Source organism: Protomyctophum parallelum (assembly GCF_964188405.1).
Source record: "Protomyctophum parallelum genome assembly, chromosome: 4".
Taxonomy (NCBI): Eukaryota; Metazoa; Chordata; class Actinopteri; order Myctophiformes; family Myctophidae; genus Protomyctophum; species Protomyctophum parallelum.
In genome coordinates, this window is record NC_139700.1 from 43,424,970 (window position 1) to 43,447,193 (window position 22,224).

The following is a 22,224-nucleotide window of genomic DNA, read 5'->3' on the forward strand; positions in this document are numbered from 1 at the left end:
CAATTTAATTGACCAGATCACTTAATTATATTTCTTTGTATTATCTCTTCTTTTCTCTGTTTTTTTTCTTTTGTTTTTATATACTGCAATCATGTTTTCTGGAAATTCTATATTTCTTGTGTTTTTCAGCCTAGCACTTCCCCCTTTTTATATTTGTATGTTCATTGTATTGTTTTTATACTGTGTTGAATAAATAAATAAATAAGAAATGAAAAACAACTCCATCTGTGTTTAAAAAAGGCAGACGCAGCAATGTTAATTGAGGTAAAGAGAGAGAAAAAAAAAGGCCTCAAGGATTTGCCAGGAAAAAATGTGTCTCCACGGAAAGCAAGCTGCCATTTTATACAGACGGGGGAGAGAGAGAGAGAGAAAGGGAGGAAAGCAAAACCGGGGCTTTCTGCGTTGACCCCCTTGGACCCACAGTTTGTCAGCGATCTGTGAGCATTGTTGATTGAAATTTTTAATTTGGGGGTTCTTTAGACTGCATAGTGAAAGGGCATTGTCGCTGAGAGATGAACACCACCCCTCCCTCGCAGCCTGTGTGAGCGGGCGAAGGAAGGCGGTCTATTCAATGCTACAAATTGAGGCTCTCTCTTTCCCTTTCCCTGTTTTTTCTATACCCTCCCCTCCTTTTGGCCGGCGTGCTTTTTTTCTTTTTCAAGGGAAAAGGTGCCATGAATATAGGAGGGATAGGGGGCAGGGGGGGGTGTTATGAGACATGAAATGGCGGATTAATTGAATCTAGTGTGAGCCTTTGGTCGTCGCAGATGGACCAGTGCTTTGGCGAAACACAAGGCTAGCTCTAATTGTGGCCGAGGACAAAACGTATCCTTCAGATTCCATCGCCCTTCCAGCGCCGATGGGAATGTCATTCAGACACATAATGGCCCTATTAGCTGCTTAACTCAGCGCCGATGCTGGGGACGATTCTTCTCCACGCCTCGCTGGTCCTGTGTGTGTGTGTGTGTGTGTGCGCTGCATTACTATATGAGGAGCCAAATGTCCCCACAAGCATAGTAGAATTTTTTCGTGGTCCAGCCTCACAAAATAAATTGTTGATTTTTGATTTTACAGGCATTTAGGGTTTGGGGTCAGAGCACAGATCTACAAGCGCAAGCCGTTGATTTTCAGTGGGTGACACCATATATAACTCGGTCAGAGTTGGGGTTGAAAGCGGAAAAAAGGATGGCATTCATAACACTAGCGTCCTAATGTTATGTCCTCACAAGTATACAGTAGTAATAAAATGTGCATGTGTGTCATTGTGAGTCGTCTGACTCTGTGTGTGTGTGTGTGTGTGTGTGTGTGTGTGTGTGTGTGTGTGTGTGTGTGTGTGTGTGTGTGTGTGTGTGTGTGTAAGGAATAGAAGAGTTGGCTTGATCATACCAAGGTTTAGAATTGTGTCCCTTTTACAGACTAAGAGCGACAATATTGTCTACACTTGATAAAAGAATCAAGGAGTTATCATTGATTCCTCAAAAAGTCATGAAATGTCTTTCTTTTTGTCCTCTTTCCCCGTCTCAGCAACAATACCATTCCAAAATCGATGTGCTGATCGACGAGGCTTTTAAAGACATGATTTCATCCTTGGTGTCAAAGGTAAATGTCTTTGCAGCCTTGATATTCCAAATCAAACCGAGATTAGTACTGTTTTTCTGCCTCTCGATTATTATTAGTATTAGTATTAGTATTAGTATTAGTATTATTAATAAACAAACAAACATTGTGAAAATAGCCAATCTGCAAGAGGCGCGTGAGATTATTTATCTGTGGAACCGAGTCAAACTAAATGTAATGCCTGCGAGTTCTTGTCGGGGTGGGGGGTCCCCAGTTCAAATATGATTGGTTTTGGGGGTCCCCAGTTCAAATATGATTGGTTTGGGGGGTCCCCAGTTCAAATATGATTGGTTTGGAGGGTCCCCAGTTCAAATATGATTGGTTTGGAGGGTCCCCAGTTCAAATATGATTTGTTTGGGGGGTCCCCAGTTCAAATATGATTGGTTTGGGGGGTCCCCAGTTCAAATATGATTGGTTTGGAGGGTCCCCAGTTCAAATATGATTGGTTTGGGGGGTCCCCAGTTCAAATATGATTGGTTTGGGGGGTCCCCAGTTCAAATATGATTTGTTTGGGGGGTCCCCAGTTCAAATATTATTGGTTTGGGGGGTCCCCAGTTCAAATATGATTGGTTTGGGGGGTCCCCAGTTCAAATATTATTGGTTTGGGGGGTCCCCAGTTCAAATATGTTTGTTTTGGGGGGTCCCCAGTTCAAATATTATGATTGGTTTGGGGGGGTCCCCAGTTCAAATATGATTGTTTTGGGAGGTCCCCAGTTCAAATATAATTGGTTTGGGGGGTCCCCAGTTCAAATATGATTGGTTTGGGGGGTCCCCAGTTCAAATATGATTGGTTTGGGGGGTCCCCAGTTCAAATATGATTGTTTGGAAACCCTTGCTCTACACCAAATCTCTTCACAGAAAACTGATAATGACGCTCAGAACAACAACACGTCACATTTGCGAAATCAGCTATTTTCAGCAAACAATCACCTATTTTCACCAAAGGTTTTCCTATTATGACATGCACAAATGAGGGATGCTTGTGGTTCATGTAAATGTTGACCTCTCTTCCCCCCCCCCCCCCCCCCCCCCCCCCCCCCCCCCCCTGGGCAGTTGGTCGGTGTTCTGGACGGCCTTCTGTCCAAACTGTCCAGATACGACGAAGGGACGTTATTCTCCTCCATCCTCTCCTTCACAGTAAGTGGCCGTGTTGTTGTTCTGTTGTCCCGCCTCGTCAAGAGAATGACCAAGCCTGTTTCTTTTCACGCCTATATAGTTTAAAGAAAAAAGCAAGGCGTTATTTTGTGGTAACTGGATCCTCTTCCCTCCGTTGAACTCTTGTATCATTATTACTCTCCCTCCTCCTCCTCGAAGGTGAAAGCAGCAGCCAAATATGTGGAAGTCCCAGTGAGTGTATATTCTTAGTCTTCCGCCTTATTCACCACGTTGTGTTTCATTCATTACGCCCGACCGGTCTGTTTGCATATTTGTGTTTCCATCCCCCCCATTGAGCCGGATACAAAATGACAACACTGTGCAAATGCTTTCTTTTACATTGTGGGTTTGGACGTCTGCATGTCATGCAATATCACCCCGTTTAAAGTGTTTGAAACATGAACCACTTCAGCCACTAATTCAACCTTCTTTTCTTTCTTCTTTATTATCCCCTATAAAATGCTTTTCTTTTTTTTTGCCAACTACGTGAATATATACAGTACCCCCCGCCTATGGGACGTTATATGCCAGCTACGGATATATCCGTAACCCCCCCCCACACACACACACACACACACACACACACATGTGTTTGCACACATTTACCTCAAGTCAAAGCCTCATAACTCGGAAACTACGAGCGTTGTCCTTGGTGATCGGCATCCATCCTAGTTCGGATGTCATTTGTGATGTTGTACCGCATCTCTCACTCTAGTATTGTGGCTGTGGGTGTGGGTGTTTTTTGAGGTACTGTAGCTAGTCAATGAGGGCATTGAGGGCCAGGTTGCATTTACAATTTTGAAGGTCAAGCCCATTTTCAATTGTTTAACTCTGTCTTCTACCCGGAGCCAGTTTAGAGTAAGACTAGCAAAATGCACTTACTGTAGGTGTAGTGTGTATGTAGGGTGACCAGATGTCCCGCTTTGTGCGGGATTGTCCCGCATTTCAATGACTTTTCATGCGCCCCGCAAATTGAGACGTTGTCCCGCATTATGATAGACAGGCTCCAGTTTTCAAATGTGCGCTGTGGGTCTGTGGGAGAACAACGGAGCTGCGGAGGCTGTCATGACAGGGCCAGGGGGCGGGCCGTGACTGTGTGTGTGCGTGTAGGTATAGGTAGGATTGGCTGTCAATCAAACAGCCGGGCAGAGAGGGGGAAATCATGGGCGCGTACGGAAATACCACACCGGAGCACACTCGCCTATTCATTTGCATTGCACAGTGGGCTCAGTGCGCTATTTCCGAACGCGCCCCAAATCAATGCAGCGCGGATACTAGTTTATAATAATAATATATACGATTTATATAGCGCTTTTCTGGGTACCCAAAGTCGCTTTACAGAAAGAAGTTCAGACATATTTATTAGAAAACTATTAAAACTATTTAAAAAGGTTTAAAAGGTTAAAAACTAGAAATCAAAATCAAAAGAGGGACAAAAAAAAAAGAAGTTTAGTGAACAGTAACACCCACCAAAACAAAACAATGCACGAAACACAGTACAACGAGGAGAAAGGGGAAGAAAATTAAGTGCAGTTACAACAAGCACATGGGGAACTATTTACCGTGGGTGAAGAAGCCATTCAGACAGTGCAAGGCATATTGAAAGAGTCTTCTGTGACATTAGTAATTAGAGTCGTTTCTCAGTGACACACAGAGGAGGTGAATAACGACATGAAGCAACGTGTTGATCAAAAGAGGCTTCATGGTGCATGGACACGTTTGTACTAGAGCTGGGACTTGATTAAAAAAATTAATCTAATTAATCAGAGGCTTTGCGATTAATTAATCTAGATTAATCGCATTTTAATCGCATATCAATATTCAACCCGAGAACAGCAAGAAACCTTTTTTTTAATGTTTTTTGGTATCCCAGTGAATCAACGAATAGTGACTACAGGATACCACTCATTTTCAACATTTTACTGTCATTAATATACCTGTTGTGGAAATAATAATAAAAAGTCACCCCATTCTGTGTTGCCTAGAACTGGAGGTCTGAAAAAAAATTAGTAACAGTAACAAGTACATCTCAGTGACATCACAAAGCTGTACTTACTTCATATTGTTACTGTTTTTTGTCAGACCTCCAGTTCTAGGCAACACAAAATGGGGTGACTTTTTATTATTTCCAGTTTTCAGTACTATAGAAAAGCGCCCAGTGAGAAACGTTCCGCGGTGAAAAAAAAGGTGCGATTAATTTATCTGTAGTTAATCGCGATAAATTTTTCTGTAGTTAATTAATCTAAATTAATCGCAATTAGTCCTGGCCCTAGTTTGTACTAAAACCAAACAAGAAGAAAAAGTAACAGCAGCTGAAATAACTAGTGTTTACCACACAGTACAACTGAACTGACTAACTGAGAGACGTTCAGACTTGTAATGGACAACATAAACACCTAAAAAGTGTATATCCTGGCTATGCTGCTATGGTGGAGAAGTGTGTTTACAATTTAATTTATTATTATAATAATATAAATCGAAAATTGGTCAGCATTGGAGGCAACTCATCGCCTCCAATGCTGACCAATTTTGATTTATATTTCTGGTTTAATTTATTATATCTTTTATTTATTTTACCTGTATGATTTCAAAATAATTTGCAGTAGTTGGCTTTGTTAGGAGGAGGATACTTTGATAAAGTAAACGTCTATTTATTGGTTCCTTATTGGTTGTAATTCATGCCTTCACAAATCACAATCAAATCAAAGCCCCTTGGTTGGTTGGTTGGTTGGTCCAGTTGTATTGGTTCATTTGGTTGGTTGGTTGGTGTATTGGTTGGTTGGTTAGTTAATTGGTCCAGTTGTATTGGTTGGTTGGTTGGTGTATTGGTTGGTTGGTTAGTTAATTGGTCCAGTTGTATTGGTTGGTTGGTTGGCCGTTGGTGTATTGTGTATTGGTTGGTCTATTGTCCTGTTTGTCCAATAATAGTTAATTTAAATGCATTTCTGTTTCTTTTAGTTGCATAGTAGTTCTATTATTATAGTTATTATCATCATAGTCCTATTATGTGCTACTGAATCAACCAGATGGCAAAGCATAGATATGCTATGTGAGGGGCAGAATAGAAATGTTATTATTTTTGTTTTCGTATACACATTATTCACGCGCACGACACAACCCCGCATGTGTCCCACATTGTCCCACACAAACACACTCTTTGTCCCACATCTGGTTAGTTGGGATCTGGTCACCCTATGTCTATGGTGTAGACTGTAGTGAAATGAAAAATATGTTTTTCACACGTTTAGACCATTTCCGTGGTTATCAATCATATGGGCATACCTAACAATGTATGCCAAAAAATGAGAAGATTCTCATTTTTGTGTGTTATATCAAAAGTAACTTTTGTTGCCAAGCTTTCCCCTGACAGTTTGTTGTAAAGAATTCAGGCCAAACAATCTCTTCTTTGCTGGAGAGTAATCTCCAGCAAAGTCCAGCAAAAAATATATACTATGTCATCAACTATTACCTTGAAATAATTGACTTTGACTTCACTGAGGGAATGTTTGGATCCGATCATCCGAAAAGAATAGATTCTGTTTTACTAAGGTGTAGTGAGAGTTCGTTATCTGTAAGCCATGTGCAGATTTTGGTGAGTTCGGAACTGAGGGCCTCCTCGACTTGCATCTTGTTCTCGCCCGAGATCAGGAGTGCTGAGTCGTCCACAAACGAGAACAATTAGCAGTTAAAGGCAGCATTCATGTCGTTAGCAGAAACGGTAACGTCCCAAGTATGCTTCTTGGGGAACTCCGCAGTTCACCTGGAGGGACGAGGACATGGTTACATTGATTGTTCTCTTCCCTCCAGGTAGGATGTCAGACAGTTTATTGATGAGCTATCAAAACCGATCGCCTTCAGTTTGTCCAGTAGAATTGAATGATTTACTGTGTCGAACACCTTTTGGAGGTCCAGCATGTGACAATGCCACAGTATCTGCCCGAGTCTACCTCACGTTTGATGTAGTCGTTTAAATACAGTAGGCATGTGTCAGTGGAGTATAATATCAATTCTAGCAGCTTAGACAACTGGTGACCTTCTGATTATGGCCTCTCTACCCACTAATCTTCGGCCAATAACCCAATATTGACATGTCCAAAATAGAGACAGACACCATGTTGAAAGTGATTGAGACTAGAAATAAAAAGGTTTTTTCTGAGTATTTTATTTATTTACGAGAACAATTATGAGGACAGTTGCACCACATTGTGAGTTTGTTTCACCGGCTAATCTCAACGAGTGTTCCATAGTGCTATTATTATGACATGCCTAGAACAGGGATTCTAGGGCTCATGTGGTTGAAACAGCATTTTAATGTAATGTCCGTGTTGTGTTGTGTTGTGTTGTGGGTGGGAGACACCTGGAGTATATGTGGGATACAAATTATTTATTTGATGTTTGTGAATAAAAATCGACATGGATGTCTTCATGCTTATGTTCTTCATTAGTTTGCATCGTGCTTAGACGGAATGCACGTTCATTCTGGTCTGTAAGCAACGCCAAAGAACAACTTGCAAAAGTTACAAATGGCCCACTTTCCATTCAATACCATTATATGTAATATTTACATGTTTTACATATTGGCCAATATTATATGTTCAGTCAGCTGTCTTTCATTACAGAGTGTATTCTAAATTAGTTTAGGGTTGTATAACATTGTACAACTCAATCAATCAAACGTTTGTTTAATCAATGTATTTTCCCATTGAACTGACTCAAATGCCCAAACTGGTACACCCGGTACTATTTAATATTTCCCTTATGTTTGATACATTTTCTTATCACATCCATGGTATGAAAACAATGTTAAAGAGTTGCTTCAATTAAATATAATTACTTTAAGCTGAAAACGATATGTTTAATGGTGTTTTTGCCGTTGTTACATTTATCACGCATGCCGTTACAATTAATCCGATATGCGCAGCAAATGTAACACTGGAACAGCGTCCACGTTCGGTTTAATAACTCCCGACCTGTTTTATCAATTTAAAAACTTGAAGTGGTTTATGGTAGCAGACATGTGTAGGTCCGTTGCCTGAAAATATTACATGTGTAGATAAACGGATCTCTGAGTAAAAAAATGAAACGTGCAAAGTGTTACAACCTTGGCGGCTCTCCCCCTAGCGTCATGTCCAGGGGGTGTACTTGTACATCAAGCTGCCTCAGTGCGTGACACCATCCCGTCATGCGACGGATAGAGTTGTTCCGATACTGTTGCCATTATCGGAAAAGCTTAAAGTGCTGGTATCGGTATGTCAGTCTATATGCCATTCCGATACCATTCCGATGTCATTTACAGTCATATTTTGAATTTATACAATACTGTCTTATATTCTTACTGTACTATTTGCATTATGACATTTGTTTAAAGTGCTGGTATCGCTATGTCAGTCTATGCCATTCCAATACCATCATTTATCACATGATTGATATGTCATTTACAGTCATATTTTGAATTTATGTTGCAATACTGTCTTATATTCTTACTGTACTATTTGCATTATGACATTTTGTTTAAAACCCATTTGGGGCGGGAACCCCTTTTGGTGTTTTGAAGCATTGTTATACTTTAGCTATTGAAAAATAGCAGATCTACAAGCTCATATATGAACTTGTAGGTCTGCTATTTTTGATCGTTTATGGGTATTACGGGAAGGAAACGATGGACTGGGTTCATCTCTAGGAACGGAGCATAAGTGACCTCACATGTTCTCCACACAGCAGCTCTAGATGAGTCCCCAAGGCTGAGGGTTTATAAGTGTTCACTTACAGTAATACTGTATACAGACGGATGCGGAGAGGTCAGCTCCACATATGTCCTTCAGCCGGAGCCATATTCAATCAAGTTAAAAATTCCACCAGAAGTCACCTTTTAACCCATGTAGGCCCGACGTCGAAGTATTCTGAAAGAATATATATTCAAAGATGTGTGCCGCATTTTCACGATTTTTCAAAAATAGCAGACCTACAAGCTCGTAGCGCGCCACTCGGTGGCGCGCTATGAGCTTGTAGATCTGCTATTTTTCTATAGCTGAAGTATAACATAATGCTTAGTTAAAACACCAAAAGGGGTTCCCGCCCAAAATGGGTTAACCCATTAAAACCAGGAAAGCATCTCTGTCACATTTACAGGCTGATCACCTGAACTGCTATTTTAGAGAAGAATCGTGACAATTTGTGCAAATCTTTGAATACCTATTATTTTTAAAGCAAACAACAACTGAAATATTTGCTTCTGGCGGTCCCTTGGAACAGAATATTTTGAGATGGAGGTCGGTCCCGCGACCAAATACATATCATTTTGGGGGTCCGTGACACGAAAAAAGTATGAGCACCACTGATTGACTGACCACCACTGACTCATATAGAATCATATGTTAATCAGAAATCAATTTAGAAGACATTTGTAGAATCGGCTCAGGTCATAATGGCTTAACCCATTCTGGGCGGGAACCCCTTTTGGTGTTAGCATTATGCTATGCTTTAGCTATTGAAAAATAGCAGATCTACAAGCTCATAGCGCGCCACCGAGTGGCACGCTATGAGCTTGTAGGTCTGCTATTTTTGAAAATTCGTGAAAATGTGGTGCAAATCTTTGAATATATATTCTTTCAAAGTGAATGTTTTTAACTCGGGCCATAATGACTTAAGTGACAAGCAGGAGTATGGAGTCAAGGCAACACACTTATAGTTATATAAGATATGAATAAGTACTATATTATATAGTAGTAGTAGTTCTGATGTCCTACACACAACAACAACAACAACGTGTCTCAGTGCTCGAATCGAAACAATTCCAGAATGTACAGAATGTAAACGACACACATGCACGTTAACGTATTCACAGTCAACATTTGTCATACACTTCAGTCTGCCATATCACCAACACCGGAGAAGAATTATGGGTAGAGAAAAAGCACCACTTCTCCTTCAAATAGATCGACTGCCTATTGTAATAGAGTGTCTTCTAGGTAAAAGAGCATGCCACTGATTGAGAACATTATTTCCACCTGTGCTGATTAGCAAGATCCCCTGCAGCCTGTTGTAGCCTCTGATTGTGCTGTGTGTGTTCAGTTCATAGACTGTAAAAAATATGGACAAAGCGTTCCCCGGGTCTAACATGAACGTAAAATGAAGCCTGTAATAATATGCTAATTCCTGATGTAAGTCGCCATCTTTGGTACCAGCTGGCCATTGGCTGGCTCCGTTTTGTATACCAGCTGGTCATTGGGTGCCCAGACAACGAGGCGGGACTTCCCCCCTTCTTCTCCGTTGGTTTTTATTTTGACTTGAGTGGGAGGGGAATCCCGATCATAGACTGTAATGGTAGCCACGCCCCTCAGAACATACGCGATGGTTCTTTTTCTTTATGGTCATTTTTTTAATTAATGGGACCATAATTTTCCAAAAAGAATATTATGACATTAGAAATTAGACTTTAAACTAGTGACTGGAAGAAGAAAGTATTCATGACCATGTTTATTAAGGTAATACAGTCTAGGTGAAGTTGGGCCAAAATACATGGGCCTCTATGGAGCTATGGGGCTTTTTGGGTCCGGTCCAGCGCCACAACAGGCCATTATATGAACTACCGATTTCAAATGAGGCTTCACGAAATATCTGGCTGACTGCCCCCCTGGTTCAGTTCTGCTTTGAGAGTCACCAAGTAAAGACCTGTGTTTGAATGCTCTCCAAGTGTGGTTATTTAGAGTCCCAGAATAGTACACCTATAATGGAGGAGATCGAACAATATGTCATGCAAGCTGCTTTGCCTTTAACCCTTTGGACAACCCCATAATCACCATAACCACCTGCAGCCTGTGGACATGGCCCAAGCTGCCAAATATATAAAAAACAACGAGCTGACGCTGTTTAATGGCTTTTACTAACGCGTCGGTATTTCTTTTTGTTTGGAAAGCTTCCTCAACACACACGCATGCACGCGCGCACACACTAGACTGAGCTTGGACATGCATAATAGCCAGATGCCTCACCTGCCCTCACTTCCTATACTTTCTTATGATGACCCCGCCACCTTTCTGTGAGTTTCTTGACACAGCAAATACCACTCTGGTCTAGTGCCACCATTCACACTGGTTCCCAGTTTAAGAGGTCCTGCCCCTCCTCCCGCCATTCACCTGAAATTATAATGTAACCCGTACCTTGCGCTTTTGTGTGGAGGGAACCCAAAGCTCCTAAGCCTCTATTCCAGGTGGGATAAAGAGGAGGAGGAGGAGGAGGAGGGAGGTTTTCAGGTGTTCACTAGACGACTCTTTTGGCTCCTTGTCACGGCAGGTGAAGATCACTTCCTCTCTTACCTCGTGGATATGTTCAGCGTCCTCAGTCATGACAGGGTGCAGACAACACGTACTGTATACATAATACATGCGCAACACAACACATTAAACACAATTTACTATTTAGGCATTTAGCAGACTGCTCTTAATCCAGAGTGATTTACAGTAAGCAATTACAACACAAGGTAATCAAATGTATTATAATAGTCATCTGGGATAATAGGTAAACCAAGAACCTATCATCAGTCTAAACTGTAGAATGTCAAAAAATAATCTATAATCTGTACATTGAAACTATACACACACACACACACACACACACACGCAACACAACACGTACAATACACATCACCACACACACACACACACACAGACAACGCAACACGTACAATACACATCACCACACACACACACCTCTGACTGAGAGACGGGATAAACACTGGTACCTGTTTTTGAGCGGTGCCTCCGCTTCATTATGGAGCAATATATGTCCCTGTGTCTGTCCCTATGTCTGTCCCTGTGTCCGATCACGGAACGCTGCAACACAGTAACGCTATCATTTCGTGATCGTTTCTGGCGCGGGGAGGCTTGTCGTAACAGGGCCGGCCCCCTGGGCGTGTTCTGTCTGTCCCCTGGATGTTCCGGGGACCCCACACAGTAACTGTTTCTGACGGGCCAACATTTTGTATTGATTGATTGATTGAATACTTGTACTAGTCAGAAATGTAAATAGACGTGATTTCACTTAATTCAAATATCATTTATTTTTTGGTTTTGTTGTGATAATCCTCCCTACTGTAGAGTGTGCTGACCATATAAGGAGTTCCTCCCTGTCCCCAGTTAACCCCTGGGGTAAAAAAGAAAAACGTAGGTTTCGTTTTTGGCTAGGTGGCCCAGCCATCATCCAATCAGGATAGAGATGGGCCTTCCGCCAATCATGATCGAGCGGGGGCGGGCCTTGGTGTGCGTGATGTTGGCCTGTCGTGTCCCCATCCCCCCCACTGTAGTGCGTTGCTTGTGCACATCTTGTTACCAGGGCGGACCGCGGTTTTTCACCCAAATCACTGAATGCTCCTTTAAGGCTAACACAAGGATAACACAAAGGATACCACAAGGATAACACAAAAAATGTCCTGGGGACTTGTTTCCATTGTGATCGTCTAATAATAATAATAGTATACTAATAATAACCAAAGACGCTTTACATTAACAAACGATCGACAGACTATTTGCCAAAAGCCTGAGTGAGCGAGTGTCTCTTCACTGCGCACTTGAAAGAGTCCGATGTTAGTGCCTGGCGAATCTCCATGGGGAGAGAGTTCCATGGGCTGCCACCATAGACTGTAAAAAATATGGACAAAGCGTTCCCCGGGTCTAACATGAACGTAAAATGAAGCCTGTAATAATATGCTAATTCCTGATGTAAGTCGCCATCTTTGGTACCAGCTGGCCATTGGCTGGCTCCGTTTTGTATACCAGCTGGTCATTGGGTGCCCAGACAACGAGGCGGGACTTCCCCCCTTCTTCTCCGTTGGTTTTTATTTTGACTCGAGTGGGAGGGGAATCCCGATCATAGACTGTAATGGTAGCCACGCCCCTCAGAACATACGCGATGGTTCTTTTTCTTTATGGTCATTTTTTTAATTAATGGGACCATAATTTTCCAAAAAGAATATTATGACATTAGAAATTAGACTTTAAACTAGTGACTGGAAGAAGAAAGTATTCATGACCATGTTTATTAAGGTAATACAGTCTAGGTGAAGTTGGGCCAAAATACATGGGCCTCTATGGAGCTATGGGGCTTTTTGGGTCCGGTCCAGCGCCACAACAGGCCATTATATGAACTACCGATTTCAAATGAGGCTTCACGAAATATCTGGCTGACTGCCCCCCTGGCTGCCACACTGACAGCTCTATCACAGAGGGTCCACTTATCCATGTGGTTATGCGCTGTATGCTCCTTGGGCCTTGACTATGACCTATGTATTCAATTCATCAACACATAGCATAAAAAATAACACGCTATAAGGAGAAAAGGGAAAAAACGGCGGCAGTGAATGGCAACTCCTTTCAATGGGAATTACCTCTCCTCGCAGTCTATAGATGTTTTCTCGGGCCAATTTAGAAAAGAAACCTCATGGATGGTGTCGGGGCATTCCACATCTCGGGGGCAGTACAGTAGAATGAGAATTCAAACATTGTACAAGCTCACAGCAACACGTTGAAACGTGACTCATTCTGAGCTTGTAGGTTGGTTACTTTCGCCCACTGATGTACTACAAATTATATAGGGTTTAAGTTGCTAAAAGCCGTACTCACTCACGCACACGCACACACACACACACACACACACACATACACACACACATACACACACACACACACACACACACACACACACACAAACTCACTTGTGCACATGCAAGCACAAACACCATGGACCAGTGTTGCCAGATTTCGCAGGAGAAATAAGAAACCAGGTCTACAACTACGACTAGGCTGCATGATCACACTTATTGATCGCACGCACACACACACAGGGTCCCCAGCTAAATCAGTTAATATAGCATCAAAACAGTTGGCCCGATTAGCCCAATCTACAAGCTTGTAGATCTGCTATTTTCAAAAGATCCTTCAATTGAAACTTTAATATACATATATATATATTTTAATATACACAAATATTTTGTATGAAAATACAAAAGGGTTAATTTTGGGGGGGGGGGGTTCCTTGACATGAAAATGTTTGAGAACCACTGGTTTAAACAACATTAGGAAAAAGTAAGCATCTACACAATGTTTACAAGCTACTTCGCAGAAAAAACAAGCCTTAAAGTCGCTTACAATAAGCGAACATGGCAACCCTGCGGCAGGCTGCCATGGACCTGCACCTGTGTGGAGAACTGAATCCAGGGCCAGGAAATGCGGCCACTGGCAGTGTGTAATTACCTGGAATCCCCCCGACCCCTCCCTCCATCCTCTCCCCCTGTTTAACCAGTCATTACCATTGGACATCCCCACCCTCCGAGCACCTTCCCACCCTACCCACGCCACCCGACCGTCACACCTTTCTTCCCCTTTTCTATCAAAAACCGGAACACCGCGGTTAATTTTACACTCTCAAATTTGTTGTCAAACGGTGACATGCTACTATAGTACCCATTATATATGGTTATGGGATTATGGGTGTTTTGCTACAAACGCCACAGGGCTATAGAGACCTGCAGAGAGTGTTGCCAAGAGGAGGGCAGGCGAGCCGAGCGATCCGTGTGAGGACTCAATTTCGATGCCGTGCCGTGCGGGGCCTGGAAATGTGCCATGGCCCGCACCTTCACAGCCACCTCCCCTCCTGTCACTCAAGGCTTTGTCACCTTGTGACGAAAACAAGACGACGGGAGAAAGTAAAAAAAAAAAACAATTGGTGCATGAGGCGAGGCCTTGAGGGGAGGCCGGAGAGAGGAAGAACCTGATGTCTAAAGCGACAACGCTGCCTGTGATGTGTTGTTTCCGTTGACGGGCGTGTTAATTCATTACAACCGGGAAAGCGTACTCTGTGTCATTTTTTATTTTAATCACGTCATCGCTCATATTTTATACTTTGCCTATTCAAAAATAGCAGATCTACAAGCTCACGGCGCGTCACTTTGTGCCGTGCTTTGAGCTTGTAGATCTGCTATATTTTTGTATTGTGAAAATGTGTGCAGATCTTTGAATATAGCCTAGATATCTATTCTTAACCCATTTTAGGCGGGAACCCCTAAAATGGTGTTTTACGCATTATGTTATACTTTAGCTATTGAAAAATAGCAGATCTACAAGCTCATAGGTCTTCTATTTTTGAAAAAACGTAAAAATGCGGCACAAATCTTTGAATATATATTCTTTCAGAAGTTAAAGTGAAAACATTTTACTTGAATCTCATGGGGGTCCCCTGGAACAATAGTTTTTTTTTAAGATTAGGCTCGGCGGCCATATAAATACTTTTGGGGGTCGTTGACATGAAAACGTTTTGAGCACCGCTGATATAGCAACATATAGGGATTTTTCAGAAAACCTGCAGGAGTTAGAAGGCATTTGTAGAATGGGCCTCAGGCCTCGACAGGTGGAACGAACGGTTATTCCCCCCCGCCATGCAGTCAGAGGATCTCGTCGCGTCACGTCACTCAGCCCCTCCGGTTTAGGAAGTGCCAGATTTCCAACGTCTCCTCTCAGCCCAGGAGATTATGGGTTTCTGACAGGCCTGTCAATCACCCACCAGACCCCACCCCCCGCTTCGCTCCACCACGCAGTCGTCATCACGACACTCAGACAGCCGTAGCAACAATGAGTGTTGTGAGACACAAAGTCTCTATACAAGAACAAACAAACTAAATACTTTCTTAAGAGAATAGGTTAAAAACTAAGACATTTTAATTGAAAGGCAAAGAGGCTGATTGGAATTAGGTGGGAGTGAATGAATGCGAGTCTGAAAATGTGGATTGTGAGGGAGGTTTTGAGCAGGGCAAAAGGTAATACAGTAGCCTATACATCAAATGCATAGAAATATATAAAAAAGTAAAAGCCTATCCTAATCAGTCTAACTTAACAGTACAATTTCTAAACAATCTATAATCAGTACATTGAAACTATACATACTATAGGATGCCAGGTCAACAAGTGAGCCTGGCATCTGTCTATACATAACATGCTATACAAATTACATGTTAGCCTTTGCATTATAAGCCTGTAAGGTCATAAAGGCGTATGGGTGGGGGAGGGGGGAGTTCCAAAGGTATTTTGAGGGGGTTTCTTTGTCTTGGGGATCGATGTCCGGTTGGCATCACCAGACTGTAACGTTGCCTGTGGGTTGTGCCGATGTCAAAACTATAAGCTAGTAGAGAGAAGACTTCCGCACACCCGGCAGGCAATTTACACTTTAGGTGCAATGTTTTTATTATTTTTCTTATTCTTTTCCACTCTTTCGGACAGAGTAGGATCTTATATTTGACATTTATTTGCTTATTTTACTGTATGTCTTCCTTGTATGTTGTATGGCATGACATTTATGTATAATTCTTCTTTTTTTCCCCTGTATTATTGTAAACTGTTATTTTCAATGATATGAGGAATGTTCACAGAAACACTGCACCTTCAAGTCACGTGACAAGGTTCTTCACAGCTGTTATCTGTTTGGATAAATTACATGCATTTTGATTGGTTGTTTACACTTCCTGAAATGTATTTAGTGACAATGTCAGCCCATTCTTGAATTAAGCCTGAGGAACGTCGCAAGACTGAAACGTTGCTCAATAAAATTGCTCTGAACTAGCAAGTGGCAGTGTGCGGATGTCCCTTCTTTCACAAAACTGTGTGAACACAGCAGCTGGTAAAGCCGGAGCTGGTTGATGAACGATCGTTTTGCCTTTCTGGACTAGCAAACTATTTATCTCATTGGCTGCCGTAGTGCTCGTACTATAGCAAGCTATAATTCTCATTGGCTGTGCCCGTACTAGCCTGGGGTCCACCTATGCTTTTTATGGCATAGGCGGCTCCCGAATCTAGACACAGCTGCATGACATGAGAGTTACAGAGAGAGAAAGGAGTGTGAGTGTGACGCGGCCAAAGGGATGCTAGCTGAACGGCCATGAAGTCAAACCATCCAACACTACTTTGATGAAACTTGAACCCACCGCCATGATGCATTCTTTAGGCTAACTAATTTGATCACCCCGGCTGGGTAGCCTGAGTGAGGGGTATGATGTTGGTAGACCCGAAACCCCGTTGACCTCAGGATACATCACTGAGGATACGTCCCAGGTGCATCCATGTGATGTATTTTTAGTTATAGTTATTCTATTTATAGTGACTCATAGGAATAGACTATGTGGCAACCGGGTATAGTCTGGTGACCACCGGAGAGATGGGTGACAGCCGGAATGTAGACGGCACCCGGGTGAGCAGTATGGGTTAGCGCTCCAGCCTGTGTCCTTCGTGAGGAGGAAGCCCAACAAACCTCTGCGAGGGCCATTATATTCCACTACTCCTGAATGAAGTGTCTGGTGCTGGGAGTCTGGTGCGCACAGGTACTGGACCTGGTGAGACGCAGGAGGGGCCCGGACAGGAGTCAACCCACAGAGCCTAATCCTTCCATGCGCCAAAATCTGATTCTCCCAGTCCCTAATGTTCCCGCGGACCCCCACGCAGACTACCGCGCCGACCTCCGCGGGGACCCCAATGTTCCCGCGGACCCCCACGCAGACTACAGCGGACCGTGATTTTGACACATATGAGAGATGTTCTTTAATACCAGCCAAGACAATGTCAACACTACAACCGACAGCTGTAATGGTATGGAGAATGTGCTACCTGAAAGTGTACAAATACAACCAAATGGACCCATAACAGTCCATTTGTACAGTCTCACAGTTTATTGATACAAATAGTCCTTTGGTTCCATTTGTAGTAGGCTAAGGCTACACTGTCACAGTTAAAGATCCTGTTGTTGATTCCACACACACATAAATTCAGATAGACAGATACTGTACAGTATTTACATTTCATAGCACAATTCTGGAGATATAAGGCAGAAGCTGGTAATGAATTGATAATTGATTCCCTTCTTGTACTGCATCAGGCAGGATGACTGTAAAGGGTGTGTATACGTCTGTATACTGTATTATTGGTTGACAGTGTCTTCTTGGAGTTCTTGTTCTGCAAGGTTGGATGATTGTATAGCATTAATACTCTACTGTAGCTATTGTATCTTTTTCCTGTATCTGTAACTGTTACTGCTGTGCTGTCTCTGGCGCCTGCATTTCCCCCATGAGATCAATACATGTATCTATATGTCTATCTATCCCCATAATCAGCCCTGTATACCAGTGAACCAACTTTAACCAAGTAAAACACATAATTAATTGACTGGGGGGGGGTCTCCTACACCAAATACCTTCAGTGAAAATAGCAAAACTCACTCGCAATCCGTCTGAGACGCGCTGTGAGTATTTTCCCCGACCGGACCTACTACGACATGCCCAGGAAGGGTACACTAGAGTTCATGTGGTTGAGAAGCAGTAGCCCGCAGGGTTCTGTTCACCATTGTGAACCTTTGAAGGACTGTCTTGTATCCGGTGACGGATCTGATTGCAGTTCTGTCAACTTGGCGTTGAAATTGGGATGGACGGTATACTGTAGTGTACACGCATGAAGACATGACTGCTGCATCTACATTGCTCTGCAGATAATTATTTATGAAAAAACATTGTTGTAATCGCCTACTACATCTTAAAATGTAAAGAAGAAAGATTATGGTAAAAGAGTTATTACTGTAGTTCACAAAAGACCAGCATGCTGTTATTTATGGAATATCTTCTTTTTCTTTTCTTATACTAAACAGTGTGAGCTTATAGATCGGCTATTTCTAGGTCTGATGAAATAGGCATCAGACTGTGTGCAGTGGTGGAAATTGAAAATAGACGATTTTCAAAGACCTGCTATTTTGTAAAGATTTTTTTGGAAATGGGACATTCTGCATAATGAGTACTCTCTACTTTTGGTACTTTAAGTACATTTTGATGCCAATATACTTCTGCACTTTTACTTGTAACAGAGTATTCCTGTATTGAGTAGTTTTTCCACCACTACCTGTGTGCTCTCTCCCGTTGGCAGACATATTTAACATGACTTGATGACTGACGGCGATGCCAGTCAGTCACGCCACTCCAGCAGTGGCAGGGAGTGAGGGCGGGGGTTCCCTGAACATAATAGTGCAGGTTCCCTGGTGGCACTTAACCCATCAAGACTTGAGGCCGGTTCTACAAAATGTCTTCTTTGCGCCACATTTCCACGATCTTTTCAAAAATAGCAGACCTATACAAGCTCGTAGCGCGCCACTCTGTGGCGAGCTATGAGCTTGTAGATCTGCTATTTTTCAATAGCTAAATTATAACATAATGTTTAAGACACCAAAAGGGGTTCCCGCCCAAAATGGGTTAACCCCATCAAGAATTGAGGCCCGGTTCTACAAATGTCTTCTAAATCCTAACGGGGTTCTGAAAAACGTATGTCAGTGGTGCTCAAACTTGGAAACCCCAAAATGTATTTGGCCGCGGACCCCCCCATCTGAAAATATCTTGTTCCAGGCACCCGCACGGATACAAATATTTAAGATGCTTTAAAATGTTCAAAGATTTTTCTAAAATACAAAGTGCTAAGAGCTTGTAGATGTGCTATTTAAAATAAAATAAAATAAAAGCCAAAGAAATCTAAAATGACACAGATGCTTTCCTGGTTTTAATGGGTTAACCGCTCCAGTGTCGTTTTTTTTTTTTTTTAACAGCGCCATGCTCGGCGCTGTAGCAGGACGTCAAGCCCCCCCCCCCCAGTCCAAGGCCTGTAGAAAACGGGTGTGAAAGATGTCAAGGCAATTATAATAAGCATTACAGTTGTAATCTCCCCTGACGCGAGGAGTGTGAATGGAACCAGGGGGGCTACCCACTTCCCTGCCTCTGGCCTCGCCGCGCTATAGCGAGACGATTGCTTTGACATTTCACTAAATGTTTTGCCCGGTAATGGCGCCATTTCTAGTTTATATTTCAGCAAGATGAGTTTTATTTATATATATATTAGCCCACAGAGGAGAAGTTGGCGCTGGAACCTTGTTATTGCGGTATAAACAAAGTAATGCAGAGTGTCCTTTTCCCTTATTCTGTGAATCTCACTAAACACAAAGGCTGTCTGGGCTAGAAGTAGAGAGAGAGAGAGAGAGAGAGAGCTCTAAAATGCACAGTCTTGAGTCTATACTTGTGTCCTTGGGACTTTGGTAGCCTGAATGGTCGGAACGTCAATAATGACCTTTTTTTAAGTTTTCAAAACATATTGTTTATCAGTTTTAATCACATTTCACAGGGAGCTTCTTATTCTCCTGTTTTAATCACATTCAAGTGATTTGATTGGTGGTTTGCAGTCTGTCCCCGACCCCTTGCCACTGCTTATATTTACCATGGCGTTTTAGATTTATGTACAAGATATAAGGTCTGTGTTTAACATAAACCTACAACTAAGGGAGTTTGACAACCGTTCATATCCCTTCTCAACCTTGAATGTTGAAGTTTTAAATTTTTATGTATTTATTGTATTAATTTAACATTATGTGAATTTCCTGTGTGGTTCAAACATTTTTAAAAGTGTGTTGAGCTGTGAAAATGATTTCATAAGCTTTGGCATGGCATAGTTGTAACGTACAAAGCACACATCATCCCATTAGCAGTCTACACTGGAACAAAGCCATCATAACCTCTAACCCAGCAGGGGTCGGCAGCCTTTTTGACATGAAATGCCATTTTTTATTTTCTTTATACTCAGGTTGCCAGAACTTGCCACATCAACATCAACACCGATGACACAAACACACATCGAAATGTAATATTTCCAACAGATTTTGATTGTCCATATACAACAAACAACCTTCTTCTACATCAGGACATGCTAATGATTGTTAGACTCAGAGCAATAGCCCCCCATATCTCCCAGACTCCCTCCCCGGTCAGAGTTGACTGTAGAATGATGTGCTGGGTGTAATTTGCATACAGATTAATTGAATTGACTACACGTTTAAAATTTCACACCCGTGTGAAGTGAGGGGCGCTCTTCTCATAATACATCATTTCATTCTGGCCAATCACAATTTATAACCTCACTTTTGTGAGGTTTTGTTTGAGAACCACTGAGATAGAAACGTAGGATTTTCAGAAAACTGTCATGATTTAGAAGACATTTTGTAGAATCGTTCCCAGGTCAAAATGGCAGAGCTGCCAACCTGCACATATTTTGTGTACCAACCACGCAATTCTAGGCGTATAGACACCTAGAATTGCGTGGTTGGTACACAGGTGTGCAGGTTGGCAGCTCTGAAATGGGTTAAAAACCCTGGAATATGATTGACATCCAAACCTGAATCTCATATTATTCCCCCTGCATGATTGGTTATTCCTGCAGAAACCCGGCATGGATCTGGCCGACTCCTACATCACGTTTATCCGACAGAACCAGGACATCCTGAGAGACAGGGTCAACGACGAGGTCTACACGGAGAAGGTGTTTGATGTGAGTATTGATTCTCCGGGGTTGAAGAAGGGCATTCTGGGTTATGAAGGGTTGAGGAAGGGAATGAGAGGAGCATCAAAGGCACACATCAAGGGTACATGTCATGGTTTTGCAGAAATATAGTTGTTGTGGTAAATGGTAATTGAGTCGGGTAAAGAGATATAGCTCTCCAGTTTCCACCACACCGACGTCAGCGGCCGTAAGTGTTGGAAACCGTCTGTTGCCGAAAATCTGCTTGTTGAATGGATGGTGGGTACACTGTGCCAAGGACAACATTGGACGACTTTAACCCATTTTGGGAACCCCTTTTGGTGTTAGCATTATGTTATGCTTTAGCTATTGAAAAATAGCAGAAGCTTGTAGGTCTGCTATTTTTGAAGAATCGTGAAAAGTGACATGAATGTGTTTGAGAACGACTGACACAGAAAAACAGCTTTTTCAAGAAAACTGATTTAGAAGACATTTGCAGAATCGTTCCCAGGTCAAAATGGGTTAATTAATGATCACAGACCGCCATTGAAGGACGACATTGGACGAGATAGGCTTTCATACTGATTATTTTTTTCAGCGTATGTGAACGCACCGGTTATATTCCTTCCCGGTCCCGGCCTAGAGCCGATCGAAAAAACCTCTACAGTAGTTATGAGTGACAGTTGCATGGATGCAGAATAGTGTGTTATGTCTGGACAGACATGCAGTAGGTGTTGTGCATGGAGAGATGTGTGCAAACGGAGTGGTTTGGTAGGAGAAGGCGAATAAAGGCAAAGGTATAAACGTGCGCAGGGCGTTCAATTAGTGTGGCAAGATTGGCTCAATTTACCCCCTGGATATTTTGGTTCATTTTACGCACAGCCAGCATTTTAGAAAAAAATCACACACGTGTGAACTGAGTGGTGCAATTCCCCCCCCCCCCCCCCCCTCTCTCTCTCTCTCTCTCTCATTAGAGTCACTACCTCTCTCACTCTCTCTCATTAGAGTCACTACCCCTCTCACTGTTTCTGGCGCCCCCTACTGCTATTTTTAAGTCACATACTCATGCTCACACAGACACACAAACAAGTACGAGACAGAC

General features: G+C 42.5%; 1 protein-coding gene across 1 annotated transcript in view; it reads left to right on the forward strand.

Moving 5' to 3' along the window:
* Positions 1-22,224, forward strand: part of cadps2 (Ca++-dependent secretion activator 2) — a gene marked incomplete at its 3' end in the record, with an annotated part of 161,750 nt that overhangs the window by 125,171 nt on the left and 14,355 nt on the right. The window contains exons 21-23 of the mRNA XM_083763979.1: positions 1,525-1,599; positions 2,671-2,754; positions 21,045-21,152. Coding sequence (XP_083620105.1) covers positions 1,525-1,599; positions 2,671-2,754; positions 21,045-21,152 — 267 coding nt within the window. The remainder of the gene's footprint in view (positions 1-1,524; positions 1,600-2,670; positions 2,755-21,044; positions 21,153-22,224) is intronic.